We start from the raw sequence: 16146 nt of genomic DNA on the forward strand, positions 1-16146 counted from the left end.
GAAATTACTTCTTTTTTTTAAATATTATTAAATAGTCCGATCCTCTATTCTTTCTCTTATTTAATTTTGGACTGTCCTTCTAAAATGCTCCAAATTATATAAATATTCGACCGAGCAGTGAATTTTTTAATTTTTTTTGGCTTGTAACCTTTTTATTTTTGTATCTATTAACTTCTTTACTAATTGCTATTTTCAAAATTCTGCCCTACCCCCCTCCATCCCGAGTCAGGCCACCGATCTTATAGGAGGTCGGACTCGGGATTGGCGTGTTCGAAACCCTAGTGGTATATGGGCACGTTAAACTAGTTATCATCAGAAAACATATTTACATAACTAGATACACATAGAGGCACCCATGAACAAACACAAACATGCATCCATCCATCTATCCATCCACCCATCCATCCATGGTGCAGCTGCTAACAGAAATTTGTGACAGGTTTCCTCTCAGGACTTCATATCAGAATTACCAATTGTTTGACATCCAATAGCCGATGATTAATTAATTAATGTGGTCTAGAGGTGTCGTTAAACAAAAACAAATTTGAACGCTTTAAGCAAATGTAACAAAGCATATGGCGTCTCTTGGCCCAAGAAGATGTCCCAAGGACATTTTGGGCCAGTGCTCAGCCCAGAACCAGTTCCAGTATGTTTTTGGCCTTAGGAACCTAAAAACTGTTTTATAAATGTGCTGGGAATATACACTTAAATTCTTTCTTGAACTCTCGGAGTCTCGGTAAGCTGCATTCCCTGGAATTTCTCTTCCAAATGCCTTGGATTTTGTAAGCACATGCGTATCTGTCTTGTAAAGTTTGATTCAGTTGTGGAATCCCATTGTTCATCGTGATAATCGATTCCCCTCATGGCTCTCATTGTAGGTTTTAAACCACGTATTTTGTATTTATCTTCCAAGAACACGGGTATAACAAACTTGTTCTTTGTAAAACTTGTAATTGAACAGTAAAGAGATACTTCAGCAGCAAAATAACACACCGGGTCTACGACATAATTTTCTTCCAAGAGCAACAATATGCAGCCAATATGGTCAACCAAATCATCAAGAATTTCAACTTCATTTTGGCCACCTCTTCCATATTCTTCCCCAAGCGTGACTGTAAACTGACGGATTGCCTCCAATCTGGTTTGAAGAGTGATTGCCTTATCTCGACAACTCTTATGATATAAAATCACAACATCATCTAAAAAAAGTAAAATATAAAAAACATTAAAATGCTATACTTCCATATGAATGTTTAACGACACTCCAGCAAAACAAATACACATCGGCTATTGGGTGTCAGAAAAGGTAAGTATATAAAATGTTATACTTGCATATCGTATTCATCACTAAATTTACTTTAATTGTTTCATCACAGATGTGTATTTCTTTACTATTTAACATATATATATATCGTCAACGTCCCTAACTGCGTTATGCTTCAAATTTGTTTTCTCGTGCACGGTTCGCGCAATCAACATCCGATTTGTTGTCATCGGCATGTCGTTCATTTATGAGGTTTTTCTTCACAGTTCAGGAACATTTTTATAAACAATAAAGTTGAGAAAAGTGAGTATCTAAATACAAAACTTTACAAAGCCCTAAAACCATTAATTTTACTAAGTTGTTTTTGTTTATTCCTTAAAATTACCGATATCGGGTCCACATGACTCGTAGAAATTGACTTAAAATGGAGAAAGATGAATTAACATTCGGTGCGTGTCACATGACCTCACATGTGCCAGATTACCAAGGCCAGAGAATTTAATTTTTACGATTTTTAAGACCCCTGTTAGAATTTGTTTTCAATTATTATATTCCATCTGCAAAAGGTATGCTACATTTGTGTGCCTCTATTGTAGTGAATAGTATTGATAATCCATTCATAACAGTTGTAAATAATTTTGAGTATATAATTGTGTATAATTGTATACAAACTATTCGCAGGTTAGCCCGAGTACTCTGACTGTAAGAGAGCTAGACGGACATTTGGACATAAACACGCTCTCGTTACAGTCAGAGACCAACCTATGTCTTTTTTTGGCAATTCCTGACTACCAAACGGTAGGCAACGAGTCCCGCTCTAATACCACAACAATCCTATGTTTGACGTCAAATACCTTTACATCAATCATTTTCGAGTTAAGTGATACAAAAAAAATCCACATATTAATCACTAATACACATACTACAGAAAGAAACCCGACAGCACCCACATTCAGCTACGCTTCGTGACACTCCGTCGCAACAATTACAAAGCTCGGCGATCTATTTCGAGACTGGGCGATTCCGCCTTGTGCAGCAGTTACAGGGGTCGTCTCATAAGAGGAGGCAGTACGTAGCACATACTTTTGCCGTATCCTGTCGATAACACCCCAAATGTATCCTTCAAATTCAAAATGGAATCAATAATGTGTAATTGTTTTGGTTCAATGACGTAATGAAATCCAAATTCATCCAAAACGGCATTAGCCAACTCTTCCATGTTGTAACTTCGCTTGATATGAGACGGCCCCTGTAACTGCTGCACAAGGCGGAATCGCCCAGTGCGCGATCACGTGGTCTACGTCTCGAAATAGATCGCCGAGCTTTGCAATTGTTGCGACGGAGTGTCACGAAGCGTAGCTGAATGTGGGTGCTGTCGGGTTTCTTTCTGTAGTAAGTGTATTAGTGATTAATATGTGGATTTTTTTTGTATCACTTAACTCGAAAATGATTGATGTAAAGGTATTCAGTGTTAAATGCCCTTTATTTTGACACTAAACTCGATAAAACATTGATTTGACACACACACACACCCACACCACTAACTCCGGGGTAACCTCTGTCAGCATTGCAGAAAAAAATGGGACGTAAAGAAAAAACATTAATTTGCTTTCCAACCCCCATCCCCCCCCCCCCCCCCGATTGTTTTGCACCTTAAAACGCCTCTACATACCTTAAACTATCGTCAGAAGTCATGTTTGAAACAGTGGCCGCCTGATGATGATGATAACTAGTTTAACGTGCCCATATACCACTAGGGTTTCGAACACGCCCATCTCGAGTTCGACCTCCGATAAGATCGGTGGCCTGACTCGGGATGGGGAGGGGGGGGGGGGGTGAAAATGGGCAGATTTTTGAAAATATTTATATAATTTGGAGCATTTTAGAAGGACAGTCCAAAATTAAATAAGAGAAAGAAGAGAGGATCGGACTATTTAATAATATTTTAAAAAAGAAGTAATTTCGACATAAAATTTTGAACGCAGATCTAAAAGTTTAAAGTCCGATCGATATGTCCACGCGAGTGGCCTCGTTAAGGCCGTTTGGGTGCACAGCTCAAAGGGACGAGATGGGTTGCATCCCGTCAAGAAAACCCCTAGATTGACAGTCGATAGACGTTGAAGGTGTAGTGCTGTGCTGAAATACAGATCTTGAGAAGCCGGATCCGTCTGAACGAAAGAGAGTATCAGACTAGGGTATAGTCCAGTCTTCATGGGTTGGTATAGTGGTGCGGACGGGCCCGACTCCGGAGGATACGAGATGGTATCACTATAAAGCAAGGTAAAGTCTAGAAAAAGAGTAGTAGGGGCCGACCCCGCTTCCTATTTCTTCTTAGAGTGGGGCGGTCAATCTTCCAGTGCTGCTAGGACAGGCTCGGACATGTAGAGACTAAACGCGAACAACCGTGGCGTTCTGCAGAATGGCCGTCATACGAGTCACGAAAAAAACAAGTCGACAGTCAGACGGAGAAATGACGTGGAGGCAAGGGATCTCGCTAAAAAAGAATCCAACCTGGTGGTGCAGGCTGTCGAAACGAGAAGCGTTCCAGCGTTCAATCAGTTCCAATGGCCGCATACATCCCAGTAGAAAACTTCATTTCGCTGACAAAAACAACGAAAAGAAGGACCCCCAAGTCGAGCACACGCGAAACAAACACGTCTTACCGCGTGGAGCTCCAGACTGGGAATGTGGCCGCCTGAAATACATTTCATATAAATTTTCTAAATTAGTGATTAATATGTGGATTTTTTTTAATCAGTTAACTCGAAAATGATCGATGTAAAAGGTATTTGACATCAAACATAGGATTGTTGTGGTATTAGAGCGGAAATCTTTGCCAACTTTTTGGTTGTCGGGAATTGCCAAAAAAATACATAGCTTGGTCTCTGACTGTAATGTGAGCGTATTTATGTCCAAATGTCCGTCTAGCTCTCTTACAGGCAGAGTACTCGGGCTAAGGACTTACGAACACTCCAAACACGTGGGTGCCATATGCCAGTGTAAATGGCTCACTGCCGCTAGCTTTTGACAGTGGGGGGGCACATGCCCCCCCCCCCCCCCCCCCGCTTCCTACGCCAGTGAACTGTATGTGTATAGCTACACTCAGTTCTGTTTCGACAGAAGTTACGAGGATTTCCGATTGCCCAATATCAGTGTGGCCAATCTACGTCATAATGACGTCATTTTGTAGACTTTAATTTCGATAGTCGTGTTAATGGTTTAAATAAATAATTAAACAAATCCACACAATACCTAAACTATACCAATGTTCAGACGCATAGTGATATATTGATGTAGTTTGCTTATATAGTGGCTGCAATTATTAAGTTATTGTCACATTTCATCTTTCCACTATAGTAAGGTACACGTCGATTGTTACAACGGCTCCAGTGTTAGTAACGTAATCCATGTGCTGCTTACGGAAACCCCATTGATTGTGACGCACATTGGCCATACGAGGATTTCCGATGGCGTTTCGGCCTGAGAGAATATACCGTAATCAACCGAAGCGTCATGTATACCTTTCAAAAGGGGTTTCATGGGTCACACCCCCCCCCCCCCCCCCCCACCACCACCACCCCACCCACCCATTGCTTAAAGCAAATAAAAAAAAAAAATTCTGGAGGTATATGGCCTGAATCTCGAGAACCAGTCAAAATAGTTTGCAAGTGTTTAGAGAAAACCGGCTGACTGAATGTAATTCAGTTAACCCATATCATTATGAAAATAGCTTGCAAGTGTTTAGAGACAAGCGGCTGCTGAATGTAATTCAGTTAACCCATATCATTAAGAAAATAGCTTGCAAGTGTTTAGAGACAAGCGGCTGGCTGAATGTAATTCAGTTAACCCATATCATTATGAAAATAGCTTGCAAGTGTTTAGAGACAAGCGGCTGGCTGAATGTAATTCAGTTAACCCATATCATTATGAAAATAGCTTGCAAGTGTTTAGAGACAAGCGGCTGGCTGAATGTAATTCAGTTAACCCATATCATTATGAAAATAGTTTGTTTAGAGAAAACCGGCTGGCTGAATGTAATTCAGTTAACCCATATCATTATGAAAATAGTTTGTTTAGAGAAAACCGGCTGGCTGAATATTGTTCAGTTAACCCATATAAAAATGGCATTATTTCAAAACGTACTGGAGTCGGTCAGATCACATTTTTCTGTATCTTGGCAAACTGTTGAGCTGTTAGCTACCATAGGTTCATATCCACTGTCTTCAGTTCCACAGAAAGAGTCTGGTACCGCATCGCTTTCAAGGTCAGACATTTCTGACAGCCGTTCATGGCAATTATTCCACGAAGCCGTTTTTTTCTGAAATGAAAGAAATGTTTTTACATGATACCCACGTGAGCAATTATTATAATTAGATACTTAACATATTGTGTATGTATTTGAAATTTCTGTTCTATATAACCAAAGAAGAAACCCATCACGTTCTGACCCACAGGTGTGCTTCCATTTTGGCTGGTGAAAATATGTATACATTGTGTGCGTGCGTGCGTGCGTGCGTGTGTGTGTGGAGGCGGGTTAACAGAATGAGTTTCACCACTTCCTCGGCAAAATTAGGAATTATTCATATTGGCATTTATAAATAGAGGATATGCAAGAAACAGCTAATATTCAAATTGACAAGTAGGGTACTCATCGTGAGTCGGACACAATCGTGAGTCGGACAACTTTGAAGCTATATTTCTTGATGTTTGCACAACAGGCATAAAAGAATAAATAAATTATAAAGATCAGCTATAGAATTTCTGCGATTTGTCACTCGTTCTCTACAATAATATGTAACTGCGGTCCTTTTAATTAACACTAGAAGAAAGACATCAGAGTGGGAGTTTTAACACGAGATAAGATATATTTGTAAAATTATGTTTTCCTCTACAGTGATATTCAGGAAACCCTGGTTCAGGATCCTAAACGAACACCTATAGGTAGTACTAAACCAAATAACTTCCGGCTGGGTCAAAGTTCGAGGTGCACCCAACTTTTGATAGAGACGTGAACACCACAAATCCTGCGATTGGTTATAAATGTGAGTGTGTTGGTTGTAAAAAATAATAATTTCATCTGGGTAAAAAAAATGTGCAATTTTATTTCATATAGTAGCCTTGTGCTTGAAACATGTATGGGGTACCTGTAAAAAACAGTACTCGAATTTTTTGCGAAACTAGGGTAGTCATAGACGCTACCCGTTATCTCAGAAACGAGCAGCTTGACCCCCATTTTTTTCTGATTCACTTTAAGTGTAAGGGGTGGTAGTATTTATATTCGTGGCGTTTATGTCGGTTGATACGTTGCAGGTAGGAGTTTTAGCCACATATGTTACTATTGTCGTCTATGGGATTTGATTTGGTAGTATACACCCTTTAATAACACTAAATATATACAGTATTTTCAGTGGCGGATCCAGAAAATCCATTTGGGGGGGGGGGGGGGCTGACATGAGGCAGAATGCCAAGGGAACTTTGGGGGAGGTTTGGGGGGATGAAAATTAATATACATGTATAATAAAATTATAACTGTCGTAAAATTTAGGAGTCGGGCCAGTTCAAATTTATCGTTTGATTGTAATATAAATGTCTGACTTTGTATCAAGTATTGCATCACCATTACAGGGGATATTATGTTACCGAAGGTTCTATATATAGCAAAGAAGACTTCAGCTGGGGTTTAAGGTCTTTATTCAGGGATCACCTGGAGGGTTGTGAAGATCCCGATGTTTATAAAAACATTCGCACCCAAATATATATCTCTATAACGACCCTGGAATAACAAAAGAACATAAAATCAGTTACATTTTCCAGGTTAAGTAACAATTTACTTCAATATTATATTACTAATGTACATTTAACACACATACATTTCAATTCAGACTCAAATCAAATATAATTATAATTCAAAGGTTAAGTTAATTATCATATCATTGCTATAAGCATGTGCTAAGCACGTCATAAAACTATATAAATACTTGTGTGTATATTCTATAACACACAGAATTACGACATCACATATAAGTAAATATTTAACCTACCGACTGTGGGTCAGGTCGTTTGAATAATGATGCTGGTTGTGCTACATCATTGATAACCTGTCAACAAAATACCACTTATAAATAGGAGCACATAAAATATACACATAGAATATATTCATATATACACTTAATAATAAAGTAGTTTAATAACTAATTTAGTTATTTACTTATTTGTATTATCAAACCTAATCAAATATTCGTCTTAGAAGACAAATATCCCTATATAATTATAAACATTATTAAACACTACTTTAACTCGTTCGCTATAGAATAAGTTTTATCAACTGCTTACACATGCTAAGTTCTAATTTAAGGCTTATCATAAAATATGCATACACTAATCTAGTTTACTACTTAAAACACATGGTTATATCTTAAAATATATGTTTGTATTTACCTGTGCTGTTAATAACTGTGCCGTGCAGAACTTGATCAACTATAAAACTCGCAATGCTGAAAACCACCTGTCTTGCTTGAATGTTTAAAAGTCTCTGACTCCAGAGAACACCAGGTAAGAAAAGAAACAATAGATGGGCTTACTACTGAACGATTACCTGGCCTGAACACTGAGTTGAGGGTGAACACAACCCAAGCTGACAATACCAAAGACACAGGAAAACAATAGAAACAAAATAAGAAACAGCTTTGCACTATTAGAGTTAGAAAGAATAAAATATATGTAAACTGTTTTAAAATTGTAGTGTATGTGATATGCAATTTAAAACATCCGGTTACATTATATAGGGAACTTTAAGTGCAATGAAAACTTGTTGTCTACAACCGTTACACAGCTGATTACATTATCTATTTAGATACTTTTAATTATCTGTACTTGTATGTCATTGTCACATACTAAATTAATCCATGTTTGATTAATAATGTCAATGTGGGTATTTTTTCACTCTACATGTCAACAAGATCATTGAAAATAAGTTGGCGCTACTAATAACATTTCGTACCATCCATGTTGTACCGTATTGCCTGATCATGTTGTACCACAGTCATTTCATAATAAAGTCATTTTGTACCAGTGTGAAAAGTAAGTTCGTACTATTGAGAAAAGTAATTTCGTACCATACATGTAGTCATTTCCTACCCATGTCATTTCGTATTGTTATTCGTAGCTTACTGACTTGGTGGTACGAACTGACTTGATATTACAGTTAGACCTATTACGTACCAAGACAATTGTATATTAAAACTCATGTCATACCTCGGGGACTTCAATGCATTTATTAAATAGTTAATAAAGTAGGTGGTGTTCTTTGCATCGTGTGGATTTTTGTAATGTAATATTATTTTTTAAATGTCACTACCGTTGTGATACCATGTCTGACATTCAACAAAGACATGCTTTATTTAACGACGCACTCAACACATTTTTATTTACGGTTATATGGTGTCAGACATATGGTTAAGGACCACACAGATCTTGAGAGAGGAAACCCGCTGTCGCCACTTCATGGGCTACTCTTTCCGATTAGCAGCAAAATATCTTTTATATGCACCATCCCACAGTCAGGGTAGTACACACCACGGCCTTTGATATACCAGTCATGGTGCACTGGCTGGAACGAGAAATAGCCCAATGGGCTCACCGATGGGGATCGATCCCAGACCAACCGCGCATCGAGCGAGCGCTTTACCACTGGGCTACACCCCGCCTCCTGTCCGACATTCATTTCCATGTGATGGTACGAAATGACATTTTGCAATGGTACGAAATGACGTTTTGCAATGGTACGAAATGACTTTTTGCAATGGTACGCAATTACTTTTTGGAATCATACAAAATGACTGGAACGACAGGACCAAGTTAGGTACGAGAATACTATGGTACGGAATAGTTATGGTACGAATTCACCAAAAACCTATCATACATACTGTCCGAGTCGCTGTCGAATTTTGAAACTGTCAAAGTGTTTAGTTAAAACAACATTAAGTCTAAGGAATACCAACAATTGTACAGTAATCGTTTAATACATCAGATGTAATCAGCTGTGATAAAAAACCACCAAAGGTGTTCAACTCACGATCGCTTCACCCGCGGTTTCGGAACCGAAAGTATCGACGCTCTTCCAATCCTTCTGTGCTTTCCTCCTTTAATTGTGGAGACCAACAATAAACGCAGTAAAAAGAAATAGGAAGGAAGGAAATGTTTTATTTAACGATGCACTCAGCACATTTTATTTACGGTTATATGGCGTCAGACATATGGTTAAGGACCACACAGATATTGAGAGAGGAAACCTGCTGTCGCCACTTCATGGGCTAATCTTTTCGATTAGCAGCATCCCATAGACAGGATAGTACATACCACGGCCTTTGATGTACCAGTCGTAGTGCACTGGCTGGAACGAGAAATGCCTAATGGGCCCACCGACGTGGATCGATCCCAGACCGATCGCGCATCGAGCGAACGCTTTACCACTGGGCTACGTCTCGCCCCCAAAAGAAATAGAATATGATGCCTATAGACAATATGCAGACAAAGCAGTTTATAATTTCTCTCACTTATTTATGTATTCTAATTTTTTTAGAAACTTACATACAAGTATTAACCATGCATGAATGCTAAATGAAATATAGACACGTATTTGGTTGTTTTTGTTTTTACCAGAGTGTGTTTCGATGGGACAATTTGTGAGGCCAGAAAGGATTTAATTATCCCCTGCGCCAGTGCGTTAATGTCTATGTATGCAATAGTCAACCTCGACATACATACAATATATAGATATTCATACATCAATACATACTAGCCAGTGCCAGGTTTGCCCACTGTTTCATGCACGTAAGTAGGATCGACCGCGTAGATTGTAGGCCCCATGCATATGGTTGAGTTAAAAGAGCTTCCTTTTTATGGAGCTTCGATAGCTCAGAGCGTATCGTGGTTAGTCTTGCAATTTGCGGGCGAATCGGTGCCATAGGTTCGAGTCCCAGCAACGGCATGGAACAATTTGTGAGGCCAGAAAGGATTTAATTATCCCCTGCGCCAGTGCGTTAATATCTATGTATGTATGTATGTATGTATGTATGTATGTATGTATGTATGTATCTATCTATCTATCTATCTATCTATCTATCTATCTATATATACATATATATATATTTACTATTTACCGATTTGGAATTAGTTTTCTTCATCTCATGCCATTACACACACATATATATTATGAATAAACAGTGTAGTATGCGAGCCTCTGGCGAGCACAGTATATATATTAATTTTTAATCGTAATATCATATAATCTCGAGCTCATCTCGTGTTGTTGGGGGGGGGGGGGGGAACGTAACTATATAATTCCTGTCGACAAATTAATCAGCATTCAAATGACATGAAGATGTAACGCTGTGACGTTTTGAATATCCTTAAGTGAAACCAAACTAGTATATGTTTTGATGTGTGTGTGTGTAGGGGGGGGGGGGGTCAGAACGCTGGACAACTTTCAATGTAAAGTTGCTATTAGGCCTAACATGTTTTTGTTTGGAGTCTATTAATGCTTACGTGTCATCGTAGTACGTCACCATGGTAGGCCTACGTGTGTTTATGTCAAAATAAACGAAGTGCTGGACATCGATTAATTTACATCTAATTTTTAAAGTTATCAAATGATGAAAGTATGTGACAAGAAAAATATCACATACTTTTATCACAAAAGATACGCTATTATATATTATATAATAGCGTATCTAGTTTATCAGAGACTTTAGGCCTACTGACAATATTCGGACACCCAAGCACCATTTAACGACGTGACAGTCACACATTTAATTTTGTATTGAAAATCTCCTGTTACTTACACTTACAAATGATGTCTCAATTAAATCCAGTGTCTGATTTTACTTTTTTAGTCACGAGTTTTCTTTTGCTAAACTTTTTTGGCTAAGTATGTGTATGGGGTCATTCGGTATAAATTGTGTTTTCAACAAAGATTTTAATTTGTCTTCTTCGCTTGAACTTAAAATTCTAAAACGAGTTTGAGTTTGTCGAAAACAATGAGCCAAGCTCCTATGTAACAATTGAACGGCCACTAATTGTACGGTATATCATCACGTGACTAGTTCACGACGGGTTGTACAGTAGCGGATCCTGGAGGGGGTCCAGGGGTCCAGACTCTCCCCCCCCCCCTCCCGCCTCTTGAAAACTGACCATAACCTTTAAGGGGAAACGTGATTATATTAACTGTTCTGTGTAAAATGATATATCAGTCATCACATTTGGACCCCCCCCCCCCACATACACACCTTTCAGAAATCCTGCATCCGCGCCTGTTGTATATAGACTAGATGGGATGGGAACTCTTTTTACGTGCCCATATCCAATGAAGGTTCAGGCACGCCCAACCCAGACTTAACCTCTGACTTCGCCAGTTGCCAATTACGGAACTGGAGGGTATAGAATAGAGATTCTGCTCCATTGGTGCTTGCATATTTAACGTGCCCGGCTACTATCAAGAACAACAACAAACGGAAGTAACAGATTTTCAACTTCCGGGAAGTATGAAAATCCACAAACTTTATTTTAATTTAATTTTTAAAGACATTTTTCTATTGCTAGGTCCTGTCAACCGACACGGAGTAAAGTAAACACCGTTAAACTCTTATTTCCAACTGATACAGATGTTTGGTAACATATTTAACGAAGACGACGTTGCTTTGAGTGAAGCAATTGAAGAAAGCAGACGTTTACAGATTAGCACCAATGGCAATGCACCAGATAGCCCGCGTGCCCAGTGCCAGTTGGCTGGCATTAACAACCAGGGAGCAACTTGCTATCTAAACTCTCTTCTACAAACACTATTCTTTACTCCGGAGTTTAGAGGTATTGATTCCAGGTTCAAGCAAATGTTTGTAAAAAAAATGTTTAAAAGAAGTTGTTTTATTATGGTACGAAAGGCTGTAGCCAGAGTACTCTGACTGTAAGAGAGCTAGACGGACATTTGGACATAAATACGCTCTCATTACAGTCGGAGACCAAGCTATGTATTTTTTTGGCAATTCCCAACAACCAAAAAGTTGGCAAAGATTTCCGCTCTAATACCAAAACAATCCGATGTTTGACGTCAAATACCTTTACATCGATCATTTTTGAGTTAACTGATTAAAAAAATCCACATATTAATCACTAATACACATAGTACGGAAAGAAATCCGACATCACCCACATTCAGCAACGCTTCGTGACACTGTCGCAAAAATTACAAAGCTCGGTAACCTATTTCGTGACATAGATCACGTGATCGCCCACTGGGCGTTTCCGCCTAGTAGACGGAATGGCTGAGTGGGCGATCATGTGACACAACGTCACGATATAGGTCGGCGAACTTAAAATTCTGCTGTCCGGAGTTTGCCGAAGCATAGCTGAATGTGGGTGCTGTCGGGTTTCTTTCTGTAGTGTGTGTATTAGTGATTAATATGTGGATTTTTTTTGTTGTGATATTAGGGCGGAAATCTTTGCCAACTTTTTGGTTGTCGGGAATTGCCCCAAAAATACATAGCTTGGTCTCTGACTGTAATGAGAGCGTATTTATGTCCAAATGTCCGTCTAGCTCTCTTACAGTCAGAGTACTCGGGCTAGAAAGGCTGTAGTACTACTACTAGTAAGTGTGATTCTTTCTATGTCCGAATCTCCTTAAATACCTGTAATGTATTTGGTATTCAAAACTTGTATCTTTTTTTGTAATTTTTATTATTTTAGATCGGCTAATGGTGATTAAAATTAGGCAAAAAATCGAAAAAGTTGCGTTTACTTACGGGCATTTGTGGCCAGCTGTCCAGTATTTATGTCCATTATTCCCGATAACTGGTTTTCTGACCAGAATTTTTTTTAAAACCCGAACTACGATTCATATTGCAATATTTGGTAATTTTCGTTGTTGGTAAAACGATCAAATTTATTATCAAATTAGCTGTTACAATCAGCTATCGATCCCTGAAAATTACCGCGACGTGCCGCCATTGTTGTCAAGCGAAAATACTTGCCGAAAACCACTTTTTGAACTCAAAATTTCAAGGTATTTTCAATTAAAAAAATCAAAACAAAAACCACCATTTTGAAAAAAAATATTTTTTCTTTAATTATATTTCCGTTTCCGGTGAGTGTCGTGTGCGGGAAATATGAATTGGGGAATGCACTGTATACAGTGTACAGTATATCGACTGACGTGATATAGTCAGTAGTCAGAGGGTTAAACTAGCTTCAAAAGCGTAGCATACATTCGAATCCGTGCATGTTTGAAATGTAGAGGTTTATCGAGAATAGTCTGGCTTGGAGCCAAGCGGTGGTTGGTCCATTTCTATGAACCAAATTGCCAACGAAGAGAACCGAAAGAAACATGTTTGTTGAGTTCTTACATAATAACAATAGACCGTAATTTAGTGTGCCAAATTTAGTAATACATCAAACATTTCTATCTTCGTTCGCTGATATTATGTTACTGACCTTGAATTGCCTGTTCTTTTTAATCAATAAATCTTTTTGTCGGTAGTGGAAATGTACTTCAGTAATATCCATACATACATTGAACCAATGCACAAAATACATCGGCAAAAATATCTCATGCGATGTTTACAAATAAGCAATCTTTGAAAAGTAACCTGGGCTGTGTTCAGCGAGACCATGCAGAAAAACGTCCGCTAGACTGATCATTTATGCAGTTCACAGTCAACCAAATGTCCACATTGGGATCCAATCAATTAGTTCGCGAATGTTAGCCAAACATTTGCAGGCTGAACTTGGGGCTGGTAAGACACCTGAAAAACACTGACTGTAAAGAAAAGTGGAATCAACAACTAAAAAAACTGTTACAAAAAAAAAAAAATGGTTTGTTTGTTTGAGGATTTTTTTTTGCTTTAAACTTGGATACACTGTTACTGACAAACTGGTTATTCTTTCCAGTAAATAGTAAGGGTTGTTTTATATACACTAATCCATATACAGTTAATAGCATATGACAGAATTATATATACTAACACTATTGATAAAGTTCTCTGAAAATGTTTAGAATCAGAGGATTCCTGTGGACTGTAAATGATGCAGTAATTGCAGACAACTGTGCCCATATAGAAAGTGTTGACATTTCAATTACTTGATACTGAGTCAGACGGTTATATTATTGTATATTATTGTATATCATTGTATATTATTGTATATTATTGTATATTATTGTTCCTTGTTTTGTAGTACTTAGTCAGGGCTTCTAGAATTTTTATAAAATCCACTAGCCATAGGATTGATGATTTAAAACATTTACTTGCCATGATTAAAAATTCACTAGCCCTACTTTACTTTAAGTTAATACAATTTTACTAAATAATAGTAATAATTAAATATGTCACCTAAAGAGGGAGATAGAGCTTAAAAACACTAACATTAGGGGTTGGGGTGGGAGCAGGATATTCATATTTACAAAATAGACTTAACTGCAACATTTGGCAAAATAAATTACACTAGCCGTCTGGCATGGCAATAGTAGTTATTTACTAGCCCAACATTGAATATCACTAGCCGTGGGAATGGGGCTACCATAATCTAGAAGCCATGCTTAGTGTAGTATATGGTTCTTTTCATGATTTCGCATGACTCCCGAAAAAGCGTTATTTTTTAAAGCAAAGCTAGCGAAGACATAAAGCCGTGATAGTTTTTTGTCGGTATTACTAATCGCGTATTGAGAACGCCCCTTAACTCACAAACCAGAACTAGCTATGTTCCAATACATACTTAGTTATATTTTTGGGCCATATATATTTTTAATGTTTTGTGTTATCTCCTTTATAATTGTTTCTTTGTTAAGATTTTGTTATTTTATGTTTCAATTAATTTGAAAAGTAAAATGGACTTTTTCAAGTTGGTGCCATTTTATGTATTTTTCAGGAGCATTGTTTGGTTTATCAGAACGTGAACTAGGAAGATTAGAAGACAAAGATAATCCTAGATTAAAGGTAATTAACAAAGCTCTTAGTGCATCATGATCGTATACATTTTATTTCAGGTTATTTTTTAGTAGTAATGTAACAAAGATTGTAAATGTATCAATTCTCTATAGATGTACAGGTAGGGCCATTCTTCCGTGGCTTGTCCAGGTGTCAGATCATACAGTTCATTTCAACTGACAGCTGATTTGGAAATTTGAAGTTCTGTCTTCTACCGATTTGGAATTATTAAATATACATTTTTAATGTTATTTGTTTTAGCACGAGTCATTATGCTTAACACCACTAATGTCATAAAAACCTGAGCATCAGTAACTTTCTTAGCAGATATTTTGTAATGTTTTATCTACATTGTTGCTTTACATGTATAATTATTATTATATAAATGTAGATTACTGTACACTACTCATTTTAATCATTGTTTGTCCATATTTATGGTTGTGCTTTATTAAATGTGTTACATTTCCATACCTCTTTTTCTTTAATGTAGGTCAGAGTTATTCCCCTTCAGCTGAAAAGGTTATTTTTGAGGCTTCTTCTCAGCAATCGACAGAGTATTTCCACAGTGGAATTAACAGAGAGTTTTGGCTGGACTAATAGTGAGGTTGGTCACATTGGTTTGGCAAATGCTGTTCATGTTTATTTATATTTTAATTATATAACATTCAGTTAGGAGAGCACTTATTAGGCTCTGCCTGTTGTGCAATCCTTTTGACTTTTTTCTGATCAGTAAAATATCTATGAAAAAAATATATACATATCTAACATTCAGTAAAATATCTGAAAATATGTTTCACTACTCCAAACCGGATTAATATTGCAACTTTTTTTGTGTGTGTGAATGCACACCTTAGCGAATGACCGTTGGCATCTGTAAAAAAAAAAAAGAAGGCCAATATTGCCTGTATC

At 37.7% G+C, this 16146-nt stretch overlaps 2 protein-coding genes across 15 annotated transcripts in view; one reads left to right on the top strand and one right to left on the bottom strand.

Annotated features, from left to right (window-relative positions):
- Positions 1–208: 208 nt before the first annotated feature.
- On the bottom strand, positions 209–10833 carry LOC121380707. The gene is made up of 6 exons (XM_041509658.1): positions 10811–10833; positions 9339–9405; positions 7306–7362; positions 6969–7037; positions 5408–5582; positions 209–1199 (listed from the first exon to the last, which is right to left on the bottom strand). Exons 1-6 carry the CDS (start codon positions 10831–10833, stop codon positions 706–708), a joined length of 885 nt encoding a protein of 294 aa, XP_041365592.1. The 3' UTR covers positions 209–705.
- Positions 10834–11812: 979 nt separating this feature from the next.
- Positions 11813–16146, top strand: part of LOC121380620 (ubiquitin carboxyl-terminal hydrolase 40-like) — a 65500-nt gene continuing 61166 nt past the window's right edge. For all 14 annotated transcript variants that reach the window (XR_005958976.1, XR_005958971.1, XR_005958974.1 and 11 more), the window contains exons 1-3: positions 11813–12127; positions 15179–15246; positions 15728–15841. Coding sequence is in view for 1 of the 14 variants with exons in the window: in XM_041509522.1 (XP_041365456.1) it covers positions 11926–12127; positions 15179–15246; positions 15728–15841 (384 nt within the window). In the remaining 13 variants the exon portion in view is untranslated. The remainder of the gene's footprint in view (positions 12128–15178; positions 15247–15727; positions 15842–16146) is intronic.

The sequence above is a fragment of the Gigantopelta aegis genome, chromosome 9 (genome assembly GCF_016097555.1).
Source record: "Gigantopelta aegis isolate Gae_Host chromosome 9, Gae_host_genome, whole genome shotgun sequence".
NCBI classification, from domain to species: domain Eukaryota; kingdom Metazoa; phylum Mollusca; class Gastropoda; order Neomphalida; family Peltospiridae; genus Gigantopelta; species Gigantopelta aegis.

Bases quoted from the DNA above. Each gene is read 5' to 3' on its own strand.
- LOC121380707 (XM_041509658.1), bottom strand. From the start codon at position 10,833: ATGGTGACGTACTACGATGACAC. The intron at 9,406-10,810 runs GTAAGCATTAAT...CCACAATTAAAG, and splicing joins GTGACGTACTACGATGACAC to GAGGAAAGCACAGAAGGATT. The intron at 7,363-9,338 runs GTGAGTTGAACA...TTTTGTTGACAG, and splicing joins AAACCGCGGGTGAAGCGATC to GTTATCAATGATGTAGCACA.